Source organism: Chaetodon auriga, chromosome 4 (assembly GCF_051107435.1).
Source record: "Chaetodon auriga isolate fChaAug3 chromosome 4, fChaAug3.hap1, whole genome shotgun sequence".
Taxonomy (NCBI): Eukaryota; Metazoa; Chordata; class Actinopteri; order Chaetodontiformes; family Chaetodontidae; genus Chaetodon; species Chaetodon auriga.
In genome coordinates, this window is record NC_135077.1 from 3,701,344 (window position 1) to 3,719,423 (window position 18,080).

General features: G+C 42.7%; 2 protein-coding genes across 10 annotated transcripts in view; both read right to left on the minus strand.

Annotated features, from left to right (window-relative positions):
• grin2bb (glutamate receptor, ionotropic, N-methyl D-aspartate 2B, genome duplicate b) overlaps positions 1 to 2,733 on the minus strand; it is a 91,682-nt gene extending 88,949 nt beyond the window's left edge. For 3 of the 7 annotated variants that reach the window (XM_076729684.1, XM_076729686.1, XM_076729685.1), the window contains exon 1: positions 1,962 to 2,733. The gene's annotated coding sequence lies outside the window, so the exon portion shown is untranslated. Of the gene's footprint in view, positions 1 to 557; positions 1,936 to 1,961 lie in introns of those variants that run through there. The other 4 variants (XM_076729680.1, XM_076729681.1, XM_076729683.1 and 1 more) reach the window with 4 other exon arrangements.
• A 5,977-nt stretch (positions 2,734 to 8,710) lies between these two features.
• The window catches only part of atf7ip (activating transcription factor 7 interacting protein), a 30,825-nt gene continuing 21,455 nt past the window's right edge, over positions 8,711 to 18,080 (minus strand). For 2 of the 3 annotated variants that reach the window (XM_076728387.1, XM_076728388.1), the window contains exons 3-14: positions 16,848 to 17,384; positions 16,200 to 16,650; positions 15,214 to 15,395; positions 14,963 to 15,100; positions 14,709 to 14,780; positions 14,522 to 14,604; positions 12,788 to 12,852; positions 11,163 to 11,828; positions 10,748 to 10,849; positions 10,545 to 10,622; positions 10,241 to 10,320; positions 8,711 to 9,853 (exon numbers count right to left, since the gene is read on the minus strand). In XM_076728387.1, coding sequence (XP_076584502.1) covers positions 9,398 to 9,853; positions 10,241 to 10,320; positions 10,545 to 10,622; positions 10,748 to 10,849; positions 11,163 to 11,828; positions 12,788 to 12,852; positions 14,522 to 14,604; positions 14,709 to 14,780; positions 14,963 to 15,100; positions 15,214 to 15,395; positions 16,200 to 16,650; positions 16,848 to 17,378 — 2,904 coding nt within the window. In that variant the 5' untranslated portion in view covers positions 17,379 to 17,384 and the 3' untranslated portion in view covers positions 8,711 to 9,397. The remainder of the gene's footprint in view (positions 9,854 to 10,240; positions 10,321 to 10,544; positions 10,623 to 10,747; positions 10,850 to 11,162; positions 11,829 to 12,787; positions 12,853 to 14,521; positions 14,605 to 14,708; positions 14,781 to 14,962; positions 15,101 to 15,213; positions 15,396 to 16,199; positions 16,651 to 16,847; positions 17,385 to 18,080) is intronic. The other variant, XM_076728389.1, reaches the window with a different exon arrangement.

The window sequence follows — 18,080 nt, forward strand, 5'->3', positions numbered from 1 at the left end:
CGAGGGCTAAAATTAATGCACGTTAATGCATGCACCTGCGCACTGCACTGGACTAATTGAGACAGTCAACTGATGTAAGATGATGGGGACAGATTTCACCAAATTAACAGCGTGAATTAACTTGGGGTTGGGTTCTGCCATGAGATAGAAACAGCCCTTGTGTGAGAAATCCCTCTTGCTCAGGACCACCATTGAGAGAAGTGATAAACGTGAAATTCTTCAAGATACAATAGTAAATAAATAGAAACTGGATAAAGATCAAAGGCATGGCCTGAGAAACAACCAATTAGTCACAGCAGGGTGAAGAAAGGCTTGACAGTACAAGCAAATGTGGTGGAAAATATAAGAAAAATACCCTTCACAGAGAACCTGCTGATGAAAGTTCATGCAGAATTTCCATCATATCATGCAGACATTCAAATGCGCACACGCATGCACACTCTTGCTCAATTAGCTGTGCTCTTGCGCGCACACACACATACACACACACAGTGCACACACCTACAGTTCATGCATGTGCGAAGAGGAAGTGAGTGCTATATTAATTCTCTACTCACCTAATTAACTCTTTTCTGTAACACATAATTTATAGACTGTAGTGGAGATGTTTTACAGAGGAGCAGAGTTGAGACATAAAAGCAAAGACAGAGCAAAACGAGTGGTCCTTCATAATCCTTCATGATGGCATCCCACTCTCAGAACAATGAAGAAAGAGGTATTTAGCCACTTTATCAGTCCATAAGAAAGGGGAAAAAGAAGACTAAAGTGGCTGGTGTGGGTCTACATTACTAGGTGTAATTTTTCACCTTAAGGCTGAGCGCACAGTCAATTTCAGGTAGATGTCCGCAGATATATAAGCTAAACTTACAGTGTAGCAGTGGTAATGTCCTAAAACAGCGCTCCCAAAAAGGTGTGGCAGTGAGAAGTAGAGACGAAGCATCAAACACAATGTAAAGAGAGGAGGAATACGTGACAGAGCGAAAGAGAGAAAAGAGAAGGGCAGTGATGAGATGGGATATTGACTTCTATCTGTTTTTATCTGTCTATCAGTCTGTCTCTATCTACAACCTGCACACTGTCTTTTACACTTCAAATCCACTGCAAGGCATGACCCACTCAATCCACTGCTCAACATCCAGCTAACGCCGACCGGTCTCTCGTGCCTGACAGAAGGTGAGGATGAAGACAAGTGGAGGGGGAAGAGCTTCGGGAATGAAAAATGGCCAGTTCTGGATGAAGACTGAGGGAAGGGAAAACTGAAAACGTGCAGGTGGACAAGGATTCGATTCTGAGAAATATTTTCAAGATAATGTGTGTAATAATGAGTGTGTTTAGGCTTTGAGATTGTGTGTGTTTGTGCGTTGGGTTGTATGAGAATGGGCAGTAAAAGAACTAATGACTGCTGATGGACCGGCAGAATGAAAATGAGCACAAATCAAGCATGAAATAGGATACACTCTTAATGACTTGAGATGGCCATTAGCGGCAAACTTTGAACGCAGCTCAATACATGAAGAGAATAACATTTAGTTTAGACTAAATATCCCCAACTTTGCCAAATTACAATCAAAAATGAAAGGATGCCAAAGTGTCAAGAAATGAATTTCATTCTCCCTCAAAACTGAATTTAATTTATCTTCCCTTGTTCGCGACAGGTTGTGAAACAAACTGATATCTCTGTCAAAAGGAAAAGGGGGCATGACGTGGACATATAAAAACATTTCTCAAAGACAACGATCAAAAATGGGCGCACTTTGACAGAATGAGAGGAACAGATGAGGAGGAGGATGTGAAAACCGTGCGAGACCAGACTAATATCAACTCACTGAACGCTGCTCTTTTAGGCATAGTTTAGTGTGCGAGTGCATGTGTGTGTTAATGTGTGTTTTATGTATACGTAAAGCACACACAAATACACACAGACAGACAGATAGACAGACACTAAACAATAGTTAACCTACCTAGAATAACATTTAAGAATCCCACGAGAGTGTGATGCAAAGAAAATGGGTGTGGAGGGACCAAAAGAGAAGGAAAAGGGAAAAAAAGAGTCATTCATGAGGAGTTTTTTTAGTTGTCTTTGAAGAAAATTCATCCAAGTTCATATAAAATCAGACTTAAGAGACAGAAAGAGGCGTAGGATGGGGAATAATGAAGCGGTGGCGGCAGTTAGAAATGTAATGGCAAGGAGAGACCGATAGGTATGATATGGTTTGGTGAAAGGGAGGGAAGAGTGGAGAGGAGGAAAGAAAGGACAAAAATGTAAAGAAAACTCCTCCCTCCTTTCTCTTTTCTCTCACTCATAAATAGAGGAAATTATACACCAAATAGATGGAGAAATAGATGAGGAGGCAAATGATGGAGAGAGAGACTATATGAAAAGATGAAGCACCTCCCAGCACAGCGATGAGGAATAAAAAAAATATAAAACGAAAGAAAAAATTGAATACTCCAAATCCTTCCGTTTTTGCTCTGTTTAGTGAGGCGAGGGAGGGGGGAGGTTGTCAGTTTTATCCCCCCACTCTCTGCAACTGGTCAGTCTTCTTTTATCTTCTGTCCTCCTCACAGCAAGGTGCTACCTTCCCTTCAGATGAGCTGTAACCCTTTGCCAACACAGCTGTTGGACATGGCACTCAGGCTGGCTGCATGGTGGGGCGCTGCTACCCAGAGATACAGAGAGTGGAGCCGAAACACACCTCTGGCTGGCATAGAGCGCAGAGCACAACTCAAACTGCGCTCACTTGCTCTCCTCCCCCTCGTCATGAGAGAGAGAGAGAGAGAGAGAGAGAGAGAGAGAGAGAGAGAGAGAGAGAGAGGGAGAGAGATGTGGAGGTGGGTCCCTCTATAGGACTGTGAATTAGACTGATGCTACAGTAAAGAGGGACTACTGCAACAATTGTCAAGAAAATTGTTTCTATAAAGAAAAGCAATGGCTCCCTCTATTGGTTCTCTGTGCTCAGAGATTAAAATAAAATGCTCAGCTGTGACATTCAGCTGGAGATTAGCTGCTGAAAGATCATCAGTTCAAGAGTAAACTCTCCACAAGCAATATATTCTGGAAAAGGCTTTTTCTTTTTCAAAGCGTCAATGTTATTGTGTCCCCTCCTTGTAATGAGTCTACTGAATTTGTTTATTGAAGTCCACGTCAGCCTGATAGTGACTAAACCGCTGTGCCCTTTGGTGTCAACAACAAACTAACAGCCTGGTTGAAGGCAATTTTCCATTTTGTTAATTTTGAAAATTTGCGTTGCTACAGAATGCTTAAAGTTTAGAAATATGTCTAGATTTTTTCATTTAAAGCCTCATTTGTCAAACTGGGATCTTAAGAACAGCAGCGGTTCCTCCAGAACGGGATCCCAACATTTCAGGTAAAATGTATTTTACACAATAACTGGAGTTAGTAATGCTAAGCACATTCCCACAGTTTGGACTGGGGATAATGTTATGACAGCACAGCAGCTACTCGCCAAAAGCTTCCACTCTTTCTCACTAACATTTGTCTTTTTTGGCTCGGTCCTCCTCCCTCGAGGAAACGTCAAATAGCGAGTACTGTTGCTACAGCTCAACGAACTTTCACCTGACAGCAGCAACCTCGACATCCCTCCTCCTCCTCCTCTTCACCATGTTCGTCCTGACTGCGCTCTGGAGAGAGAGAGCGTCTGATTCTTCGATGCTCATGTCGAACATGTCATGAGAGATGTCACACTAGACAAGTGAAGACAAAAGCTACGATCAGTCATGACTCTGGTCATTGGTCAGCCAAGACAAAATCATCTCAAAATCGAGCTAGCTTCATCTGGTCTGATCCGGGTGTAACAGTAAATAACACCATTATTTCCGAACCTTTCATGGTGGCAATGTAACATTAGTTGAAATAACTAAATTGATAATTCCTTGAGTAAATAAAATTCAGGTCAGAATTTTATGTGTTTTTATTCAAGAGATAGAATCAAACACTGAGCTTGTATGAACTAGCTACTGGCTAGCTAATTTAGCTACTTTTCATACTTAATGTTAAAGCTACTTAACCACATGAGGCAGACATGCAAACAAACTTAGCATGATCTTTAATGAAGCAGCAGTTCATTAGGACAGCCAGCATGATCCAAGTTCCCGAATCACAAAATCATGAAAATGTGTTATTCCTTTTAAATTTTTGACAAATTAACAGTCACAGTGACTGAGGCCTGGAGACAGAGTTAGCTTACTTGTCAACCCTCCCATTTTCCCTCCTCCTCTTCTTCCTGTTTAAATATTGTCCCGTAAATCTCTTGTTAAAATTTCGCTTAGAAAATTTGAGTGGATGCAAAAACACAGACCCGCAGACAAAGTAACAGTTTATTGAGAAAAACACTCAAACTTAAGGCAAACTCGTGGTGAGCCATTTGGAGGCAGGGTGGGATAACTGAGGCTGGACGTGGCTGGCAGGCGAAGGGAAGAGAAATAACACGAGGAAAGTCCAAAAGCCAACGAGGCAAACAAAATCTGACAGATATTCAACAAAAGCACAGTCCAGGGAAACAAAGCAAAGTCCAACAATCACAGACTACTGGAAAAATACTCACAAGGGGATATGCTTGACACAGGAGGGATCAGGATGAGCTGGCAACCAGAGGTGAAGAAAGCCAGGCTTATATACTGCTGCTCTGATGAGCCTGGTGGGCAGCAGGTGTGCAGGTGATCAATATGCCACACTGATTTTAGTGTTGTGACTAATGTGCTGAGCATAAGGCGCAGATCCATGCTCCACCAGTGACTGCATTTCTACTATCTCCACCATCCATTTCCATCACCATCCTCTTTCGTTTTTTCATTTATATAATTCAGGGATGTTCATTCAACCAGGTGTCTGATTCTGATCACCTAATTTTAGTCACTTAATGGAGGAACTAGTTAATCCAGTCCCTGTTGCTCTCATAGTTTAAAGCAAGTGTTTGTTAAATTATGAAATTATTATTATAATTATCATATTTAATAATTGATATTACAACTCCTTTCAAAAAGGGTTTTCATATCATTTTATTTCATTATTCCATTTGCATCTGCCTAATAACTCGATCTAGACAATAAAACTGGCAGGCCATTATATAGCATATTGTCTGCAATTCACTTATTGCAGATATATTGGTGTATGTGTTGGCTGATAAATAACAAGAAACTGCAGAACATAAATGCCAGTCTAGTTAAGGAAGTGTAGAAACAGCTGTCACAGCACTGTTCGTCCACCAGAGAGCACTGACAAGTGGATTTTTAACTTTCAAATGTCCCACCTTCTGTTTCAACCACAATTTAAATGAAACAGAAAAAAAGAATGAATAAATAAATAAATAGATAAAAAATTGAAGGGACTCATTGAGATTGTTTATTTTACAGTATGTGTTGACGTTAAAAAAATATATATATATTTACTACAGGCAAATATATATTGATTAAACTCCCAAATACTGATGTCAGTATTGCCCTCAAAAATTAAGTATTGGTCAGGGTTTATTAATAATCTTCTGATTAGAGGTGTTCAGTACATGTACACAATTGATAACAAGGTTGCAAAGGTTGCAAAAATACTCTGCAAATATGTGGCTGCTGAGCTACTAATAAACAGTTCTTGCATAGGTCTAGTTTCATCCTGGATCGAAAATAACTGCTGGAACCAGTAACATACTGAACTTATTACTGCACAGGAGTCACTCAGGAGACCCCACCTCCACGAGACACTGAAGAAGCATGTCAATGAAGACAGCCCAACAATATCAAGACCCTTCAACATTTCAAGGCCAATCTCTACTGCCCTGCTACAGCAGAGACTGACCTCCGCCACAAAGATGGTTTAGGCTTCCCCTCTGCCTCTTATACAGAAGACGTGCTGGTTGGGTTCAGAAATACTTCATAGTGTTCCTTCCACTTTCTGATGATTTATACAGTCCGTTTCAGCAGTTCCTGATAAAACAAGCTTTTGACGTCCAGCTCCTTGCTTGAGGAGTCCTCTGATCAAACACGCTCAAAAGACCTCCTTCAAATGAACACACTCATTCACCGTCAGTATCACCAAGTCCTTAGGTTTGATGTCATTGCGGGGATAACATTCTGGTCACAACTTCTCAAAACTACCTGTACAACAGAGGCCAATATGGCCCACCCTCATTCCATGTCTCCAATCTCTCCTGAGGTGCAAGAAAAATCCCTAGATTTTAGAGGTAGGAGTCTCAATCAGAGTCTCAATCCCAGTTCACCCTAATCTAACTCATCACCACGTGGTAATTAGTTCACAGCTCTGCTCCTCTCTTCACCTGAGCATCCATGGCATAGAGTAGTCGTTCTGATGATACAGTTACAAAGACTACTTTGAAATACGTAGTCCTTGAAAATGGTGGTTCTTAAGCAATATCCATGACTAACCCAGATGTCCAGTAACAAAATATCACTACATTTCGGGCAGGGCGTTGCTCTCAGTCACCCCTTACAGGTTTCTCTGTCATTCACCAGGAGAGCAGTTAAAGTTCTCCCACAGGACCATGGAGTCCCCAAGTGGCACACTTTGAAGGAGTCCATGAAGGCTGATTACTCTGAGCTTTTGAATATAAATACAAACAATCTAAGCCTTTGTCTTAGCGTGTGTGACATTTTGAGAGAGGGCAGTGTTGAGGGCTAAGGCGATGGCATCATCCGGTGATCTGTTTGGTCTGTATGGAACCTGCTTACAAAGTGAGTCAGAGAGGGAGGAGGTGATGGAAGTTCCGACTAACTGCTTGAAGTACTTCATGAGGGTGGGGGTTAGTGCTAATACGCGGTAGTTGTTCAGGGAGAGGCCTTTGGCCTTTTCGGGGACAGGGTCAGTGGTGGACTTGAAGCATGTGTGGACTGCAGACTGGACACACTGGACACACTGAAAATATCAGCAAAGGCATCTGTCAGTTGATCTGCACGCACCTTGGTAGCTCTGCCATTAAATGGCAAAAGGCAGTGAGCTCCTATCTTGTCATCTTGCTTGGTTTGTATTGATGCAGCAGCCCTGGATCCAGGTATGCCTCTCCAGGTCGACCACTGCAGAGCCTTACTATAGGTTGTACCTTCAGTCATTCAGTTGGCCATGACCCACAATCAATGAGATGCCACCCTTGCAGTCATGCAGTTGCCCTGTCTCTCTTGCCTCCCACTTAAATCTGCTCTATTGCCGTCATCTTGGTCTAGTGTACTTTAACTCTTAAACTTCAAGTGGAGGTGAACTTCTCTTTTCTGTTACCTACCAACTCAGATCCCCTGGTCTTCAGCAGTCAGGCCCCTCAAGCTGTGTCAGCCCCTCAGAATCCAAGTCTGTATTTCTGCCATAGGCTGCATCTTTCTCTCCATTAGATCCTGTACCTGTTCCACAGTCAGTGTCTGTTTACTTTCTGTTAGAATCTGCTTCAGTTTCTGTTCCTTGGTCTTTGTCTGAGCCTCACCACAGGCTGTCCTCTCATTACTTTGTGGCAGCCCGTTTTTCTCATTTCTGCCTGCAATTTCCCTCCAGCGTCCTGCTCCCAAGGCCAGCTGTCTTGGATCCATGTTTTGTCTCCCAGAGATGAGTTCCCCTGAACCCAATTTTCTTAATAATCAGTTTCTCCCTTGGTTTTGCTTGGGCTGTGCGGTTAGCTTCATTGATCCTCCTATGGCCAATCTGGCCATCCCCTGAGAGGGTGCTGCCTTTCTCTGAAGATCCCTGAGTGGTTCCACCTGTTTGTCAGGCCTCCTGGTGATCCTCTAGTCATGTTCAGAAGGATGTGCGCCATGTTTGAATATTGGGACAGAACGACTGTCACTTTTTATCGGATCATATCTCTTGACCTGTTTGTCATGAATACACAAAGTTTGATGTGCACATTCATGATACCAAGATGAATAGTCCTTTTGATTTGTTTGTGACCTTTTAGGAAAATCTTTGACTGCCCTTAATTAATCACCCAGTAGAATGTTGACTGTAAAAATCACATCTATTTCTTATGATTAATTAATATCCATGTACTTTCCAGTTCAACTATAGCTGGTAACTATGAAACAAAGGTCTATCTGAGCAATTTGCTTTTGGTGGCGGTCTGGCACTTTGTTTGATTTCATGCTAGCCAATGCATTTGTCACCTTCTCCTGTGCTCATGAAGTTGAAGCAGCAAATAAGATATGCACCAGCGTACTAGCCACTGATGTCCTCTTATTGTGTGTGCACCAAATTAAAAGATGAAAACTGTATTTAAAGGCACGTGAACTTTTCTTGTAAACAAACAAGTTGTTTACATTCAGTGTTACCAAATCACAGTGTGAATCATTGAGGTCTAACAAATACATCGAGTGCATTGACGCCATTGGTAGCACTGTGTATTGTGTCACCCATGTGCATGCACACTTGCACAGGCAACCTTTAAAGTCACTGCTGATGTGGTTCATCATTGGCTGCTTAATATATACAGCAGCTGTGGAATTCCTGAGGATAACAAAACTGCAGCAGATCAGCCAAGTATCTGGACTACCATGCCAGGAAGATAAAAAGCATTCAGTGCTTCTGTGCCAAGTCCTCTATACCCATTTGAAATGGGGAAACATTGTATTTTCATAACAGACATCTCTGTATCCTGTTACCTAAGTGCCAATGTCTGTGGGGCATTGTTGTATTCAAATTGGTAGACTGTGAAGAGCTATGAACTAAAAAATAGTGAATAAAACAAATGTTGTAAGCCAAGAGTTTAATAAAACATTTTATTGTGTTTGTCAAAGTCTGGTTGCCAGACAAAATTTACAAAAGTTATCATTCAGTTTCTACCAGACATTTATACATTTCTGTGCAATTCTGAGTTTACACTGATAATCCTGTCACGTTTTCTCAAGTAAAAGCAAAAGACATCCAGGTCAGAGTAACAAGAGTCAACAACATAATGTTAGCCTCATAGCATAATTGCCTAAGTCATATTTTAAGGTTTTCGGGAAAGAAGAAAAAACAATGAAAAAAAAATGCCCAAATCAAAGAGATGACTTAAGCAGATGGTGATTTAGGAATGTAACAAGCTTTCTGATAGGCTGAGGACATAGGCGATGAGGCAGGATGAAGCAGCAGTGTCAGGAGAGTAGATTTAGGCAGATATCTCAATTTGGCCAAAAAATGACTTAGGCAATTATGCTATGAGGCTAATGATAAATATCTGACTTGGTAGAAGGGCAAAGTAATGCATTTTTATACAACAGCTTAAGTTGCATAAAAGAAAAAAAAAAAACACATTACAAACATTAACCAGACATATCCAACTGTTTGTTGCTTCAATTGACCAAGTTTTTATGCAGAGATATTTACAGATACTGTAAGTGTTTCTAACACAAAAAGAAGCAAAGGAACCATGAAATTCCAAATGCTAAAAAGTTTCCACTCCTCAACTGTTCAGCTGGGGCTGGAACTGACGACATTTGTGCACTGAGGTTCACAGAAGGAGCCAAAGCGCCCGTAAATGTCTTTGGCTCGAACCGCAAAATGATAAGTGGAGCCAGACTGGAACTGGGTCAGCGTACAGGCCATAGGCAGAGGAAGGGCCTTCACCTCCCCGATCTTCTTCCAGTGCTGCTGTGCTGCATTACTGTTAGAGTTGTCTTGATGGAAGGCATAGAGGTGGTAGCTTTCTACACCTGCACAGGTCCGATCAGTTTCTGCCACACACCAGGACAGCACTATACCGGTCTGACTTGGCACCAGCTTCAGCTGAGGTTGCTGAGGGGGTGAGGTCCGCTCAGCCTCTGGGGGTAGGCGTGGAGGTGCAGGTGCTGCTGGGAGAGGGGGCAATGACATGCTGGAACCCCTGGTTGGTGTACTACTGGTTACAGTGCGGGATTTCAATGAGTCCTATAACAGAGAAAACTGCTGTGATGAGTTGTTCCTCTGGCAAAAGAGGCTAAATATGATCACAACCACCATTTGTTGAAGAATTTAAAAGGCACCCAGTAATTCATTCATATAGAAAGTGGACCTGGAAAGGTTATAGAGAAAGATTTCCATAAGCTGAAATAAATTCTCATCTACCAACAGGTGTCACTTTAAGTCAAAAATGTGTTTACTGGGCAAAGACAACTGGACTAATGTTAGCCTTGTGAAGAGCTTATAAGCAAAAGATCTACAGATTTCACATTTTATATCATATGCAAATACCAATTACCCAAGACTTAACAGAGAAGTGAGAATTACAGAACAGCAACTGTGCAAAATATGTAAAACACAGTTCTACATCCTCACCAGTGGGGGGCGGTGGTGGACCGTCAACTGAGGATTGCTGGAAGAGTTCTGATTGCTCGGCGATGACCTTGCTCCTGCACCTGAGGAGACAGCACACATGAAAACTTAGATATAATCTACCAAACATGCACACATACGTTACCATTTTAAGTATTTCTTTTATTTATGATCAAATAATAATTTTTATCACAACAGTGCCCAACAGCCAGGATAAAGTGTAGAACACTAGTTGAAGTTTGCCACAAAATCACATGCATGCACAAAATCACCCTTTCATGCCCTAAATGTAATTTATTAGCCTTACTGTTGGGAACGCTGACAACTGGGTGAGGACGCTGGATAGGTGAGGGAGCTGCAACAGTGGCATTCTTCACTCCTGTCACTGAAAAACATACAACACACACAATACACATACAACATCATTAAACCAAAGGCGTCTTTTCAGTATGTGTTGAAATAAATTGGTTTCATTGAATAGGGGAAAAAAGAGGTGGCCCTACACCTTACCTTGTACATCATCATCATCCTCAGTGAGATCAATGACAGAGCCTTTGGGTCGTGCTGCTGGAGCAGCTACTTTGGTTGGAGTAGATCCCGTAGCTTGATTGTCTGAGGAAAGGGAGACAGAAATACAGACATACGACAATATTAAAAACTCAGGACTCTTTGGTCAAGACAAATACGATAGATCCGGTGAGTGAGATGACACACAGATGGCACAGACAGGCACACAGTTGTTTAAACAATGATAATGGACATTTTAAGAGTCACATTAAACAAGAAAAGCCAAATGTGATCTCTTAACATTCTATTAATTTGTCCAAATAAGCGACAACTTGATTTTTACAAGCTGCTGATTGCAGCTGAGACATTTTCAATACTTGCAGAGACAACAGCCTTGTTACTCAAAGTACACGCCCACCTGTCTTTGACGTCAGAGACGTCCCTTGTGGTGGTCCTGGAGCAGTGGAACCTGTTGCTGCTGGCCCAGAGGTTGCAGGTGAAGAGGCTGAAGACATAGCTCCTGCTACAGAGACAGACTGAGCTGGGGTCCTGGCTGTGGTCACGGATACCCCTGCATTGGGCGTAGTTATACCTCCAGCACCCCCCTGGTAGACAGCACGGGCCACAGAGATCTGGGCAGACGACATCTGGCCGGTTGAGGCCTGGAGCGCTGGGACAGTGGCAGCAGCTGGGACAGAGGCTGGTGCCGTGGTGATGGCGGGAGCAGGCTTCAGTATAAAAGTGGTGGTAGAAGCAGTGGTTTTGGCCTTGTTGAGTGAACTGGCCGTGGACAAAGAGGAAACGGGGATGTTGACCAGCGTTCCTGCCTGGCCATTAGCCATTGATAAAGGCAGCTGGATGAGCAGCGGCTGGCCGGTGGCCATCATGCTACTCCCGGGGGCCGTCTTCAGCAGCAGGGTGCCTGGGGGACTCTGAGTGGTGATGCCAGTGGCCAAGGTGGAGACAGCGTTGGAGGTGGAGGTGATCAGCTGGAGGATGGGGGCCTGTGTAACCATGGCAGTGGAGGTGGGTGTTGGGACTGGGGCTGCAGTGGGGACTGACGGAGCTGGCAGGACTGGATTTGCTGAGGAAAACAGGAAAAATGGCTTGTTTCACGTGATGGGCGGTGTCAGCATTCTGTACACTTCAGTTCCTTATTAGTTACTGTAATTAACTACTTATTGACTTAAAGGGTGCTAAAACCACAAACAAATTAGTCTTCATTATATCCATTCATTGTTATTGCTTGCAAGATCTATCGGAAGTTAACGCCAATTCTAGCATGCAACGGGCAAACCACAGCTTAACACGTATTGCAGCACTAACATGCACACAAATTCAGTCACACACTTGCACAGACCTCAGGGGAACCTGAAGGAAATGCTGCTGATTTTGTATATTTCTGTTATTGTCAATAAATCCCAGACCATAACCAACAATACATTAGCCCATCTCTCAATATTTTCTTCAAGCCTGTCTGTGGCACTCAGAGAGGCCACTCATTACCATTCATTCCTACTGAACATATACATTTTTAAAAACATGTTCCAAATAAACACTGAAAACAAAAGCGTTAAACAATTTCCCCACAACAGCTGGGCACTTTCGTTTTAGCAAACATTACTCAAACAAGAGTAAACGGAGATGGAGACTGGTATTTTCGGCCACAGATTCGGTATGCTAGTAAGCATTTACAGCAGCAGGATAGCGTATGTCAGATTGACTCCAAATAAAATATTAATGCAAATGAAGGTACGTCCCTCCGTGTGTGGCTACACAGGCAACACTTGTTAGTAGAATCAAGCCGTTATTGGTTTTTTAAAATATTCCTTTGCACTGTGGAGGGAAACAACAGGATCCAGACAGAACCACACCAACACAGAGAGAACATGCAAACTCCACACGGAAAGAAACAGGACCAAGACTCAAAGCCCACGGCTCTGTCGATGGGAGGCGACACTGCTGACCAAGGTGCTTCTGGCTATTCTATCCAAAGGAAATGACCAACAAAACAGTCAACATAAAGGAAATCCTGCTACTCACCAGCTGTGCCGGACGAAGAAACAGTTGTTGGAGTCTGCTTTACCTCCATGGAGGTCCGCACTGGCCTGTTTAGAAAGATTGCTTATGCTTAGAGCTGTTCACGCTTAGAACAGTTTATGTCCACAACAGGAAGCTGACTGAATGTGTTATGGTACTAACATTTCACTTTATTCAGTTTCATACAGTCAAGTTTGATCAACTTGTGACGAGATTCCACCTCGTAATTGAAGCACATGTCAGAGTTTTTAATCAAAGCATTTATCAGTATGTCAGCATGATTCCGTTGAAACGGTTTCAAGTGTGGCGCCAATTCCATAATTTCTCATGTAGAAGTCCTCAGGGATTCATATCCTTCTCAATAAGCAATTAATTCATTTTTATGAACGCTGACAACAATTTAAGTGCAATGAGAGTAATATTCAGCCAAAATGTTTTGATAATTTCAATGATGCATAATGACAATTGTCCCAGTATGCTTCTATTCCTGTAATATAAGTCTGTCAATATGACACAGCAGTTCTTTCATCATATTCCCGAAAAAATTCCGGTCTTCTCTTCACTCGCAGTATTTCATTGATAACGTCACGGATCTCTCTCCAGCTGTCACAAGACAGTACAGGGAATCGACGCTCAATGTACATCCTCATTGTCCTCCTTAGGTTCGTGGGCAGTGCCTCTTTGCCCAGTAATCCAATATAATTGACCTTTGCAACCCAGTCACAGTAGACATCATATGGGACCAAGTAGCGAAATATGTACGATGCGTAGCGGTCAGGTCTGGGATTCCCTGAGCTTCTCTTGCAGTTGTGGTACAGCACTTTCTCCAAGTCGGAAGTGATTGTGCGGAGTTTAATGTCTGCTCGGCAGTTTCCTTCACTGAATTCTGCCAGCTTTTTTGCCATGGCAATATGACGTGACATATCTTTGTCCTCTTCCTCCTCCATTTCCTCTTCTTCCTTCTCCTTCTTGACAGACAGTGCAGGAGTCTTACCAACAGAGGGCGCCACTCTCTCTCTGGGCACCTCAGGCTGCGGCTCTACTGTCTGTCGACGCAGCACGCTGTTGGGAGGAGAGGTGCAGTTTTAACTACACTCTGCACTGCCTGAGGAAAGGCTCAGGCTTCACATTGTAGAACGTCACAAGACTCAGGACCTGGACCCATGCGGTGTTACTTTGCAGGTGCAAAACACAGACTGGCACATGTTTGTTTATTCCAAACCAGTCTTAAGAAATATTTGGAGTGAAGTTATGAGTTTAAAAAAGTTGATCCTGACAAACCGAACAAGGGACATGGAATCTTGGTTTCCAAAAAAGTATGGATTTGGAGGATGTAGGGATTCTTTATTCTGTCCATTAGTTTTAAATTCAGTCTCTAGTGATTACGGATGGCAACCCGGGACAATGTCAACTATTCACGCTGTGAACGGCTTCGTGTGGAGTACTGGCTTCAGTCCGGTATTGTCACGTTCATACAAAGGCCAAATTCTTTTCACACAAAATACCAAAGTGCAGATTGCTAACATGTTTAAATACATTTATGCTGTGAATTTTGATAAATCAAATATTTTGTCACATAATGAAATGGTCTGGCAAACTTGCCAGCTTGCAGTGAAGTGATTAGACATCACGTCCAAAAAACCCTGAGAACCTCATTGCCAATTTCATCAGTTAACATTTATAGTATGATTGACAGGGATTTAGATGAGAAACTGTTGTGGGCATGGACACACTTACCGTTGAGCTTGAGGGCTATTCGCAGCAGCTGCCGTCTTGGCAGCAGTAGTGGCAGTAGCAGCAGCAGCAGCAGCAGCGAGCGCCTGCAGAAAACAGACAGCCTGCAGTCACAACATTTTCAGACAAAATCGCTTTTAGCGATTTTAGCAAGATTTTAGCATGCAACAAAAGCAAAACAATTTCTTACCTCATGTTTCCTTTTGTTCTCCGATGCCTGATTGGCCTCCCCAAACTTTTTTGCTAGTCTGGCAATCTTGGCCTAAACAAACGGTAGACAGAGAGGTGGACTTCAGACACGCGCTTTGTTAACTGTGGGAAGTAAATCCAAGCAACTTCTCGGGTACACAATACTAATCACAAAGAGAGCATCTAACAATTCTGCGAGTGTTCTAACGTGTCATAAAAAATATATTTGACATTATAATGTTCCAGTCTACCTACTTGGAGTATGTTAATGGCGGTTTGGTGTTTAGTGGCACAGTCGATCTTGTCTACTCTGTCCTTCAGCTCTTCCAAATGTTTGTCAAAAATGGTCACCTGCAAGGCTCTCAACCGTTCATCCACCAGCTGTTGTACAATCTGAGGATAAATATCAGGTAAATGGGAAAAAAGCAAAATTAAGTAATGAAATATACCCAATGGCAGAGTTCAGGTGGAAAAAATTCTCTGCAGCAGGACAGTTGCATACAAACCTTCTCAAGTTTATGGTGACTGCCAGCTTCCGCAGTAATTTTGAGTTCCAGCTGTGCCTCCAACTCCTCACGCTCGAGCTTGGGCCTCTTCCCCTCTCTTTTTACAGTCTGTGCTCCTTTTTCGTATCCCTCTGATAAAGTGCGCTTCAGTCCTGAGGTGGAGCCCTTGTCCTCCTGCACTACTTGGGAAACAAAAACAAAAGCCAGTTAGTACACCTATGTGTGCCAGTATTTTGACAACAATTAGTGTCTGTATTTTTCTATCATTTCACCTGACACAATTTCACCTTTTTCTTGGAAACCCAGTTAGAATAAGTGAGAGACAAGTCCAATTATGTTTAAACTAAACTATCCACGGGATGTGCAGGCAGTTTGTCATCGCTGACACAAAGGTTGAAACTTTACAAGTTCTAATACTTTGGGGAAGAAATGTTTTTGCTTAGCTCTTAGCATTTACCATAAAAAAGCAACATCATCGGAGATCATTTTCTGAAGATAGGTACATTTTCTAGCTTCAAAGTGAAAGCACTTATGTCTACCTAATTTTCTTGCATCGTGTAATACCTGCCGTTAAATACATGAATGCAATCCAGTGGTTCTGGAGCTTGACCCATACTAGGGTCAAAGGATATCTTTGCCCAGCATTGATTTTGACAAAATTTTTTTAATCCCTCTCTCACAAACTACCCGACTTGCACTACTACATTGTTTCAGTAAGAGTTTACATTCTAATGTATTAACATGTAATACAGCCTCCAATTGCCAAGCTGTGTCTTTCAGTAATGACCTTGAACCCTACAGTTTTCATAGCCATCCAATTTGGGTCCAATTGGTTTAAGTATAGCACAAGAACATAAAGCTCCACATGTATAAAATGCTGAATATATGTAATATTACTGCTTGTGACTCATTTGCTTTCTGTTGAACTTTATCAATACGCAGTAAACATCTTGAAACTATCTGCCCCAACGTCCACTCTCTCATACCTGTATTAGATGGTGGAGTGGATGATGGCCGAGATGGCTTTGTGGTTTGTCTAACTTCAGATTTTTCCTTTTTGGTCTCTACTTTGACTGACTCCATCTCCATCTTTGCCTCATTTTTTGATCCCTTCTTCACAGCCTCTTTTCCATTTTCCTCTTCTTTTATGTCTTCCTCTTTTATTTCTTTTTCTTGTTTTAGATCCTCACAAGAAGAGGACGCTGTACGAGACGAGGAGGGACAAGGGAGAGAGGAATCGGAAGTAGAAGATTTCGGGGAAGAAGGCTTTTCATCTTTTGTTTTGACAGTGGAGGCCTCAGTGTCCTTGGCGTTTTTAGTGTCTTTATCTGTGTCCATTGGTTCTGTGCAGTCAGAGACTGGAGGTGGCACAGACGAACATGGACCCAAACCTTTGACAGAATCCTTTGCTGGGTCCTTGGTTGCAGTCTGTTCAGCCTGAGGAAGAGCACAATTAACAATTAATTAATTACAACATTTTTGGACACATTTCTAGATTAACCATCACAGTCTGAATAAATCCAACATAGATCCAGGTCCCTGATACAACACTGGAGAATGTACAGTTTAAGTTTGGAACAACGTCCAAGAGATTTCTGAGCATTTATCTCTTTCTTTTCCATATCTCGGTTCACCTCTGCGTCTTTCTCCTGGTTTTCCTTGGATTCAGTTGATGCTGGTTTCACGGATTCATTTGATGAGGATGACGAGGAACCTTTCTTCTTCTCCTTCTCCTTCTTCTCCTCCTCCTTCTCATCCTCCTCTTCCTCTTCCATCTTTTTCAGTTCAAAGTTCAGGGAGTGGAATGGTGACGTGGGAGAGGTAGGAGTATCTTCCTTTGCTTTTGGGCTGTGTGAAGAGGCAGGGGAAGGGGACAGATTCAGGGACAGGAAAGGAGCAGGAGAGCCCGGAGAGGTCAGAGAGGCAGGGGATGTAGCGCAGGTGGCGTTTGAATCCAAGATGTTCTTTTGTTCTTCGTCCTCCATTTTCTGTCCATCCTCTTTGTGCGTTCCATTCACTAAAGGTGGCGGAGACATCTCAGACAAACCCGGAGCAGCAGTCAACAAAGTGCTGTGAAGACTCTCCAGTTGCTGTCGATCGCTGATCTTCATGGTTTTCCGAGCACGGAAAATCTTCTTCTTCTCTTCTGTCACAACAACTTCCATTGCTGCCTGTGGAGTGACAAAGGGAGATTAGATGCTATCAAAGAGCATGATGACTCTAGGAAAGAGCTTCAAAACCACTGTGATCGCTGCTAGAGAACACAGGCACGGTCTCTTCTGCTTATGAACCTGTACCTGGACTTTACGCACTGCATATTAAAGAAATGGTTGCAGTGTTTCAGAGCAACCACTAGAGGTCACTGTAGAGCTCTGACTTTCTTGTTTGTTCTTTTCTAGAAGGTTCGTCTTTTACAGAGATCTGCATACCAAAATGGTTCTCAGTCAGTTTTTGGTACAGATTTGCCTCAGTCTCCAAGCTAAATCAGACAATTCCTTACTGCCTGGTTACATATTGCTGAATCTGTCCTCACGTGACAACATTCAAGGTGCAGCTCAGTATGCCACACCACCTTTTTCATGACAGTCAGAAAGCTTTAACTGCTCTGACAAATTCCATTTTTCTTAATTTGCCTATGGATTTCATGTTTACCCGAGCCCCGATCCAAAAAATGGCAGTGAAAAAGAAATGACAGTGAAGTTAACAATAGCAGCAACCCAGCCTTCCTCCCATCCCCCCACGTTCCTATTGGTTCAATCCTCAGCAAATCACAACAGGCAAACTGAGGCCGTGCTGGCAGCAGTAAGGAGGCTAAGTAAAACATGAGGGGTTTTTTCCGTACATAGTTATATTGCACACATTGTAGT